We start from the raw sequence: 11,102 nt of genomic DNA on the forward strand, positions 1-11,102 counted from the left end.
CTCCCTGTCAATCACAAGGAGCGTCTATCACAGTGCTTCAATCAAGACATTTTGTTTATTACAGCAGATGATTTGTGATAATTAGTCTGTCCAAAAGTCTTTGGGGAGCTTGTAATTGAAGGGTGTCTGCCCAGAGTAGCATCAATATAAAAACCCTGGAGTCCAGACATGTGGTGGCGACTGATGAGAATAAATTAAGGCGGAGTAGGCATGACGGGTGTGAATGACGGGCTGTTATCAGAAATAAACTATGGATGGAGACGGCAAAGCAATGGTCCTTCTGACTGAGGATTCATTTAAACTTACTCCCAAAATGTATCTGATGTTTAAATACGAGAGCCGCTCGTTGAGCAGCTGCAAGTGGATCGAAGGAGAGGGAATTCGAAGGGCACGGCCGGCACACATGCTTACACACAGAAAAAACAACAACATTGAGACAAAAACGGGAAGTAAAGGCGAGGAGAGGAGAGGCCAGGTAGATACCCAGACAATCATCGTCCTGACTGAACCTTTGCTAAAGCTTGTATATGTGCCTTGAATTTTGAAAGTCACAACTAGACTTAATTTGTTTTTGGAATCTAATGAGAAATAACTGAGCTGTTTAAATGTCTGATTGCTACTATTGACTGATATTGTACATTTTTGAATATATATCTCATTGATTCCGATTTACTGCATACAATTCGTATTTACAATATATATATTTTTATCTCTCCTCTCTGCTCCAATTTACCATCCTTCATTCTATTCAAAGAAGACACCAAGATGTGACCTCACAATTTTACTCCCTGCCAACCAATGAAAATGCGGCATACAAGTGGATGGAGTGTGAGACTGTACCTCAGGGTCAAACCCAATATGGCTACAACTACCACCACATTGACCAAAGAACTGAAAACCAGAGCTCCCCGCCTGCCTACGTCGATATCAGATCCAATAGGCAGCACAATGCCACAGATGTTTATGCTGAATTTGCAACTGCAGCCTCAGCGATGCAGTACAGAGACGAACAAGCCGAGAGCCGTCACAAACATGGAGTTAATACGGAGTCCAGCCTGGGTGACGCAGGTTCAAAGTTTCAACATATGGCTGAAAGCCAGCATGGAGACGACTCCAGTTTAAGGGGCGCTTCTGAACTCCAGTTCTCTCGGGATCAAGCTGATGGACAGAGTCTGTACGAATCCGAGCAGCCTCGTTACCAGTTTGAGGAACAGCCATTCTACCAATATGATGTCCAGCCTCAGAGGGAAGATCATGCACAGTATGTGCCGGAGGAATATGTTCACTTTCTCCTGGAAAGGTGAGCTTTCAAATTTCCCCATTAAGGTTTGATTATTTTTCTTTGTAGTACTATTTGTAGCCGTATCTATCTAATGCTGTCGCTCATTCTTTTATTTCTACTATTCCTAGCAGACACTCCAAAATGGCAGAGGGCGCCGCAGGGATGATGATGATGATGAAAAAGACCAATAGTGAGGGAGCTTTTGATGGGATGGGTAACAGAGAAGGTAAATAAACAGCAAGGTAAACTTACTCTGTTCGTGTCTACCTCAGCAGAATTTGATTTACATCTCTCGAATAAAAAGTAACACCGTCTCTTTTTGACTAGATGTGCCCTCCTCTGCAGATGTCTCAGGTGTGTACAGCCGAAGGAGAGAGCTGGCAGCTCCACCAGCGAATGCGTCGCTAGGCCTCACTGAGTGGTCTTTTTTTTTGTTTCAGAAGATGCCCTGGACACAGAGGATGAGGCCTTGGATACCGGCGATGACCAAGAGGTCAACATAGATGAGCTGGACACATCGGATGAAGCCGGCTTAGACGGTCAGAGACAATCCGTAAATACAAATGTGAATAACTGGGCACACAGTCAGACACACAAATGCACTGACATTGTACACTAAATATTGTTTTACCAATGTGTAATAAATAAAGATTTTTTTTAATTGTGTATTCTTGTAAGAGAAAATACAAATAAATGTGTTCATGTCAACTGTCTTTATGTCACAGCAGACTCAGAGGAGTCCGATTTGGATGCCGAGTCTGAGGAGAGCAAGGATGGCAGGTTGTGGAGGAGCGTCGTGGTGGGAGAGCAGGAGCATCGTATCGATATGAAGTGCATTGAGCCTTACAAAAGAGTCATTTCTCATGGAGGTAGGCCTCCTGTTCCATAGCTCCTATTCCTGATGAACATTTAGCAGCAGATAACGTCATTCAAGGGACATGCAATAGAATGATTGCATTGCTTATTTTTGAATTGTATTGATTCTCTTACCGAGTTTGCAGCCTCCTCAGCATTCTGCAGTATGTTCTTCAACCATTTAATATAATGAACGATGAATTTCATCATTATTTTTATGGACATTACAGTAAAAACTTCCTCCCTGCTCATTTGAGGCATTGACTTGAAAGGACACATATAAGTCCAACGTGCACTACATGTGGAGAGGTGGAGGGTCAGAAGATGCTTCGACGCCAAATCATGATCAGTATGAAGACTATAAAATTTGCATCCGCCGTATTAGCAAGCCTTTTCTGTATTTATCTTTTCAGGTTTTTATGCTGAAGAGCATGCCATCATCGTGTTTGCAGCATGTTTCCTACCAGACAGCAACTGTGACAATTACAATTATATAATGGAAAACCTTTTTCTGTGAGTAAAACAACAGTACACTGTGTGAACAAAAATACGGGGACTTGTCAATGAATCATTTAGAAAGCTGAAACTTTCACCCAACCGTGTTTCATTCACAAAGTACGGCCATCAGTAACAACATCCACTCCACTGGCCAGACTTGTCACACACATTCATGTCTAACACGAGCATCATACAGAGTTCTCAAATCCCATATGTGTGCAGGTATGTAATCAGTACCTTGGAGCTCATGGTGGCCGAGGATTACATGATTGTTTACCTGGACGGTGCCACGCCTCGCAGGAGGATGCCTGGATTTACATGGATGAAAAAGTGCTACCAAATGATAGACAGGAGGTAAAATGATCAGACGCGCACCGGTAATGTATAGAGGTGTAACTGCGATGTTTAACCACACAATGATTTATGTTCCTCAACCAGATAATGCCCGTTTCTCTTTTTTCACTACGACTGCTGTACTTTCGGCTTGTCCCCTGAGGGGTCGCCACAGCAAATCAACCTTCTCCACACATATAATACTTATAGAACTTAATTCCATCACGCCTCAGCAGTTTTGTATATAGACCAGCAGATGGCGCACCTGTACCAACTTCTTTTTAAACGATTCAAAACGAAGATTTTGCATAGTGTGCGTCTACTTTGCACGCCCATTTACTGTGATAATGCAGTGAGATTTCTTCAGCATATGGTCTGCCTAAACTCCTCTTCCATCTATCCTCTATCTGCGCTTTATAATAAGTGAATGAGTTAGATGTATCCGTCTTGAGCAATATTTGTTCATAAGTTACACTTTTTTGCTTTATTTATTCTGCTTTTGTCTCCCAGATTGAAGAAAAACCTGAAAATGTTCATCATTGTCCATCCGTCCTGGTTCACTCGGACTTTGCTGGGAATCACCAGACCCTTCATAAGGTCTCACTGTTCTACTTTATATTTAGATGACACCCCAAGCTGTAGAATACACGTTATGCAGGAAAGGATGTGAAAATATTAATAGTGACAGAAAGTGTACACTTAACAAGTATGATTTTCCAGGACACGGTATTTGACTATTCCCATCTATGGGTTTATTACAGTAGTATTTGACGTCAGTATAATAAAATAAAAAAATACAGTACAGTATTTCATCTATTTCTAAGAAGACCAATTGATTCCATTGGGAATCCAGGGTCAGCTTACCCCATCACTCTACTTGAATGAACTCATGTGAACACACATTACGGACATTTATCATTCTGGTTTTCTACAGCTCCAAGTTCAGCAGTAAGATCAAGTATGTGCATAGTCTGCAGGAGCTTGGAGACATCATCCCAATGGAGTATGTCCACATTCCACCCAACATTGTCAAGTGAGTCAGCCTGTGTCCGTTTGGAGGTAGATATACTTTGATATTTAACAAAGGATATAAATATGCAATTCAACTTCTGATGGCCACACACGAGGAAACGACGCATTCGGCACAGTGATGGTAAATTATTTGAACCATAAACTGACAATATTTTCCATCTACTGACAATAAGATTTTCTTGTTGCTGTAATATTTATTTCATCTCTACTTATTTTCTTACGTCTTCACTTTAGTTTCCAGAAATATAAGCAGATGTTTATTTAGGGATTTCAAATTGTATAACAGGATCCATCTTTCTTAATACAACCCATGTATAATCATGACCTGTCAAAAGCTATTATTTGACAGGTCTAAATGATATCTAGAATAATAGAGATTCCGATTTCTCCCTTTGTTGGAGACAGGGAACAAGGAAACAAAAATCACTGATACAAGAATTCTTTGTCTAAGATTATCATGATTGGCAAGTACGATAATACATTCTGTAATCTCACTCCATAATAAAGCCAGGCACATTTTAGCAGACCAGAAATCAATAGACTTGCAAAAATGTCTCAAGGTCGTCTGTATCCTTTTCTTAACAATAAAGTTTAAATTTAAGCTTTTATTCTTGCAAAAGGGTCAGACCTTACTTCTTTTACTAACTATTGTTCTCTGCTTTCTAACCAGACTGGATACGAAACTGAAAGACACAGCAACTGAGTAAGTCGTGGGTCATTTTTCTCTGTCAGGGAGTGGACTCAGAGACAAATAACAAGAGGAAAAGGAAATGTATTCATCCTGAAATGGAAAAATGCAATTCACTGTAAAAGCAGCTCAAGAGACAGAGAGGCAGGACATCGGTTGGCAGAGCAGAATTTTAGATCAACTAAACTGAGTCAATCAACAAAAAAGAAGTATGGGCAATGACATAACCCTTAAAGCAATCATTTAAATAACTAACAACTGCTGATGGGAAATCTTTATATAGATTAAATAAATATATATACACAATGGTATATAAAAAAATAATAAAGGCAGAAAAAAGAAATAGCCAAACTGTCACGGAGAAGTGTCTTCTTTCAGTCATCTTTCATCATCCACCCTATACATTTAAGAGCAGTGCTAGAACTCAAAGTTCTGGATGAAATGTTCAGGAAATGTTGGGAATTACCAGGAACATATGATTAAATTCTGGCACAGATCCAGAAGAGATCCTGGATCCTGGATCACTTTGGAAGTTTCTTTAACATTGCAGTTAATTACGGTAATTATCTCCTCAATCTCTCGGTTGATTATTGACCAATGTTTATGGACTTTGACACAGTCACGTAGGATGGGGGCCTCTCCCTCACCAATAAATTTAATCTGGATGTGTAAAGATACCAAGAACAATTTAGATACCAAGAACAATCTGATTATCCAGATCACCATGTGGACGGAGTACCGTAAATCTAATTTTGAGCGTATTGAGCTGCTTAGCGGAGGTCTGCACCCTCCGAGTGCTTTTCTAGTTAATGTCTCATTTCAGTTAGGACCATACATCATCTGCAGCTGGACTTGTTTTTAGTATTTCCAGAGGTATGAACTTCATGACTGTTTAGTTTACTGAATAATCTCATGACATCCGTTTCTCTCTCTCTCACGGTCTCACCTCCTCTCATACCAGGGCTGACAAGAAGGGGAACTCCATTGTTTGACAATGACATGATTGCTGCCTGCTAGTTTGCCGCAATGTGCTGCAGCCGTGTTGCTGAAGCATCTGGCTGTGATCCACCTGGCAGGATGATGTGATTGGCATGTAATCAACACTACACCAACTACTTGCGCCAGGTTTAGAAAGGAAGACGTTCTACAAAACATCAGGCATTTTCTTGTTTATTGAGAGGAGTGCAAACTTGAGGGTGCTGAATTATACGACTGCATTTACAATGCAGAGACTGTCACTGTGCTGAAGGGACAATGATTTATCCCCTCCCACTGTATGTTAACACAGATCATGGATTGATAGCTTTTAATTTCTATAACTTCATCTTTAATTATTTCATTCCTACGTAATTCACTTCGAAGAATAAAAAATAGACCTTGTAAATAGAAAAATAAAAATCTTATACAATGGAAAAGCCCACCCACAAACATGCAGATACACCCACAGGATAACACTGAACTGTACAAACCTGTTCATTTTGTTTTGTCACATACCAATGGGGCAGTTCATGTTGCAACACCTTGTCAACCTCTTTCAACATGTAATACAATCATTAAAAGACTTGCGTAGAAAATTAAGGACCACTTTGTAAAGGAAGCAAAACATAAAGCAGATATCAGTACCTGCAGTAAAATGTTGCATGTTGTCATTTGCAACAGTTTGAGGTTGTTTGGATCTGAATACTCAAAAATTGTGTGTGTGTGTGTATCAGAGATGAGGAATGAAAAAATTGTTGTCGAGGCACAGTCTAGCGTACTATGGAGGTTAGGGTGATTCTTTTATTATATTATAGTTTGTTTTTTTTACCCTCACTTTGCTTTGACAATGTTAAATATCAAATATTTCACATAATAAAAAAATAAACCCTCCATAATGCACATGTTGCTCACTGCAGGTGTTTGCCTCTCCATCTCTAAAATAGCACATTTAAGTAACACATGGACAGTAAAATGTTTCCTTCTTATTCACGAGTACTTATCTTAAATTCTTTTTAATCCACTATTTATTTACTTTTTCCAAGGAATAAATTAATATGTTAGGTGCAAGTGTAGGATGATGAGCTTGATGCGACCAAACCTTGAAAGCTTATAAAAGTAGACAGGGACTGAAAGACAAAACAAACATCAGTACTTAAATTAAATTAAAAGAAATATGATTTACACACTAAAGAATTGGTGAACTCTTTAAACTTGCTTAGTGTTGGTATAATACAGCATGAAATCATTAAAAAGCTGCAGTAGTGTATTACTACTGTTTGAGATTGCTCTAATCTGATGACTGAAAAGCAGAATTGTAATTTTCCAATGGTTTGTGTGTGCATGAGTTCCTATATTTGTAAACTTTTTTTCTTGCTTGCAATGTCTTAAATTATTGTCAAATATGTGACATGGTTTAATTCATTAAAAATATGTGTTTTCCTCCCTAACAGTCTCTCTTTTATATATACACACCTCTCTGTGAAATCATTTCACTACCTTATGTAGTGCAAAAGTAAACTCTTGACGCATCTACTGCATTTCAGACAATGCTTTTTGTCTCAGATACTTCTCCAAGCAGTAGACAGCTATAGAATCTGTATCTACGTCAAACTTATTGGCAAAGAGGTGATGCTGTTCAAGCATCCACCTGAGGTCTCCTGCACCATACACACATATTGCCCTGACATGGCTGCCTTGACATTCTGGGTACACTGCATCAAGTGATCTATCCGAGCCCTCGTGCCAACTCCACTTCACCAGCCGTGCAAGTGCATTGATGTCTGTCATGTCATACTTGATGCTGGGCCTTGTTGATCCGGGAACACCAGGCATTCGCTGAATGGTAGCCCAGATGAACTCGTCGGGACTGTAGGTATCGTTGGCCCAAACAATCAGTTGACGTATTCGGTTGTCCTCCAACACGCTGCGGACGTAGCCTCGGTTAACCACAATGTAGGCACTTCCTGACAGAATAGGCAGATCGAATGGCGGTGGTGCCTTTTTTTGTCCAGTCCCCTGACAAATGTTTAAATGGTTAATTCATATGATGTGATGCTCATCAAGGCCAATCTGAACAGAAAGGCTGCGTAATATTAAAAATGCAAATAATGAACAGAGATATATAACATAAAGCTCCATACCTGGACTGTGTTATCAATTATCTGGTGAGAATTTAACACTCTCCACTTCTTAGATTCATGCATTTTTTCTGACTCCATGCTGTTGCCGCCCCTCAGCGACTGCAGCGTCTTCACAATCTCCAAGTTGGTTTTTATAGGGAAGTCCTGGCCACAGAGGTTGATGAAGTATTTCCATTTTGTGCTGATATTATAGAGGTCAGCCATACAGTTAAGGTCAGCCTGAACGCGAGACCAAGCAGAATAGACCACATTCACAGGCTTGCTGACCAGAAAGACGTTAGGGAAACAGGAAGCAATGGCACTGATGGCAGAGATGACTGAAGGCTCTGCACTTGTGTCCACGTGGATGCAGTAAAAATTTTGAGGAGCATAGATCGCCCGCAGCAGTCTCTCAAAAGTCTGCACCTAAAATATAAGAAGAAAAAAAAGACTTTTTGACAACATTTCTTTATATTTTGATTAACTTTGCTTAGGATGTCGTTTTCGTTATCTGCTTGTGTTTTGCGAGTTAACAGAATATCTCGAGACTTCCTTAATTTATTTCCCTGATTTTTCTTTGAAGATAATGAATGACCTTCAGGACAGACAAGGGAGTGATAAGATTCTGTGGTGGAATCAGGAAACAGATCCATAAAATTCTTTTTGTTAAACATTGTTCGGTCTCGCGTTTTTACAAACCTGTTCAAGTCTGTCAATCAAGGATGAAAATAATAACCTGATTACCTACCTTTTTTTTTTTTTTTACTTACCCTGTTGAAGTTCAGACAACATTGCACTGGTCTTTTCTCATAGATAGCGATTTTATATACACGTACATGCATACATACATGTATATATATACATAGATAGATATACATCAAACTTAATTTGTATAATAGATGGCGTCTCCCTTTCACTCATAATTTAATGTGAATTGTGACACTCTATTGTGACACTGTATTTGAAATTACATTTCAAATTTACATACCTTTTGATGCACAACCATAGAGTAAGCCAATGGGAAATTCTCTTCCTCCTGACTTAATGGGAACAGTATGTATTTCCTGTCTATTTTGAATTTCCTGCAAATAGATAATATTTAGAAAGCTTACATCCAATAAATTGCCCAAAAAAAAACAATTTTAAATTCAGTACATTGTAGTAATGGTTTATACTTTTACAATTACACACCTGCAGTTTTTACATGTATTGACATAAAACTCATCAGGGACTCGAACACTCTTGCGGAAATCTCTTGAGATGGCCAACATTTTGGCCTGTTCTATTGCCTCCAGTTTTCCCCGGAATATTGCCGAACAATTGCACACGTTCTCTGGTCTGCCATCGGCACCTGTGTACTCCAACCACCTGAAGCCCCAAAGGACAGAAAGATGCCTGCCCTTGGCATAGAACCGGACTTGCAGAAGCATCCAGAATGATACCAGAATGAAAGCACTTTTCAGCAACAGTTGCAACACGCCTCGTTTCAGCAGCTTCATTACGTGAGAGGCTTTTAGAGCAACTAAAGTAGTCTTCTTCAATATAAAATCTTGATTTAAAAAGCTGTTGCGGCACAGTGTTTTCTGGTCAATGCCACATTATGGGATTTATTGCACATTATAGCATGGCTGTAAATTTAAATGTTTACGAAGTTCTGCAGTGTAAATGGATTCTTCATTACATGGATCCAGTCAGATTAGTGATTCCATGTTTTATTGCCCCCTGGAAAAAAAGATAAGATGCATCACTCCCTTACCAAACAGGAATAAAAATTGCATAGAACTCTAGCAGTGACGGACGTTATGTGCGTCACTGTGGAGCACGAATGCAAACAAGGTAAAAAAAAAAAAAAAGAGAAAAAATAAAAATAAAAAAAAAGAGAAAAATAAAAAACAAAAAACAAACAGGCTTGTTAAGGTAAAACCAAAGGTGACCATAGAGCAAAGTTAATGTTTATCAAACATATCCCTAGTCCTTTCCCATTCAAAGATTCATTATCAAAAAGAAAGAAAGACATAAAAATAAACGTTTTTTAAAAATGGGATTCAGGAATAAACAGTAGACAATCATACCGTGGAATAAATTCATAAGGTAGATATTACGTAGGATAGCCTGACTTTTACCAAAAGAGAACACTAAGCATGTAACAGGACAAATTCCATTATATTTTGTTTCTTTGTTATGAAATGTGCCAAAAAACATTTTTATATGATATAAAATTTTGTCTGACTACCCATGTCAAAGATAAGTATCAAGCACACCTTCATTTTGTAATTGCCACCTTGTAAAAAATGTAAATGTGACCACAAAACAAGGTGCATCTCATTCGTCTTCGAATGTAATAAATAAATAAAAAACCCACCACCACTTTCTTTGAATTTTTGTGCACTGATTTTTACTCGATAAACTTGTTCTTCCAGGTATAGTACATTCCAGTAAAGGGTAAGTCATCAAGGAACAGACTGTCCTTTATGAGATTCTGAATTCTCAGCTATTCACTCATCATGAAAGCTCCTCTATTTAAAATTTAGTAAGACAGTGCTAGAATACCACATACAGCATGGATTTAGAGAACAGGATTCGCTGTTAAATACTTAAAAGGAAGTAAAAGCATTTTTTTTTTTTTTTTTTGAGTGAGTCAAGATTAGTCAAAAACCCAGTAAATCAGAAACATAATTTACAACTTAATTCAAAGAGAGCAACGGAACATGGAAGCACGTCCTACCTGCGAGTTCACACGCAGCAGATCAGCTTAATTGTTCATCCTTGTCCGCCTCTGGCATTGCCTCTCGTTATTCCAAACAGCTTGAACACACATGTTCTTAAGTCTAAACTTATTAAGGGCAGAGCCAGCTGCGGAAATAAGACTTCCTGTCAATGTTTTTTCAAAATAAAACATTTCATCATTTATCAAGGTCAGGTAAAGTTGGGAAAGAGGTTTTTAATTAATAGTTAAACAAATAGGATGTACAGCATTTTCACTACAGAAGCCAACAATTTGAAAGTTTATCTTTAAAGAGTGTGTTTTGAAGTAGTGATGGGCATTCCGGCTCCTTTAAGAGAGCCGGTTCTTTTGGCTCGGCTCACGAAGAAGAGCCGAGCTCCCAAGTGGCTCCTCAGGTTTTTTGTTGTTGTTGTTGACAAAATTAATTTAATACAAAATCATGTGCATTGTGTAACATTAGCTACTAATGTAAAAGCATACAATATATCAAATGTTGATTAAATGTCTTTATTTAAATCCTCTTTGCACTGCTAGCTACAAAAAACATATTATATAATATAAAATACAAAACCAAACCAAACACATCTCACA

The 11,102-nt window shown here is 38.6% G+C and overlaps 1 protein-coding gene across 1 annotated transcript; it reads right to left on the bottom strand.

Annotated features, from left to right (window-relative positions):
• Positions 1 to 5,470: 5,470 nt before the first annotated feature.
• LOC137916040 (beta-1,3-galactosyl-O-glycosyl-glycoprotein beta-1,6-N-acetylglucosaminyltransferase-like) lies at positions 5,471 to 10,576 on the bottom strand. Its single transcript, XM_068759161.1, has 5 exons — positions 10,512 to 10,576; positions 8,978 to 9,508; positions 8,775 to 8,868; positions 7,808 to 8,212; positions 5,471 to 7,682 (listed from the first exon to the last, which is right to left on the bottom strand). The coding sequence occupies exons 2-5, from the start codon at positions 9,283 to 9,285 to the stop codon at positions 7,197 to 7,199; spliced, it is 1,293 nt and encodes a 430-aa protein (XP_068615262.1). The 5' UTR covers positions 9,286 to 9,508; positions 10,512 to 10,576; the 3' UTR covers positions 5,471 to 7,196.
• Positions 10,577 to 11,102: the final 526 nt, after the last annotated feature.

Source organism: Brachionichthys hirsutus, unplaced genomic scaffold (genome assembly GCF_040956055.1).
Source record: "Brachionichthys hirsutus isolate HB-005 unplaced genomic scaffold, CSIRO-AGI_Bhir_v1 contig_707, whole genome shotgun sequence".
NCBI lineage: Eukaryota > Metazoa > Chordata > Actinopteri > Lophiiformes > Brachionichthyidae > Brachionichthys > Brachionichthys hirsutus.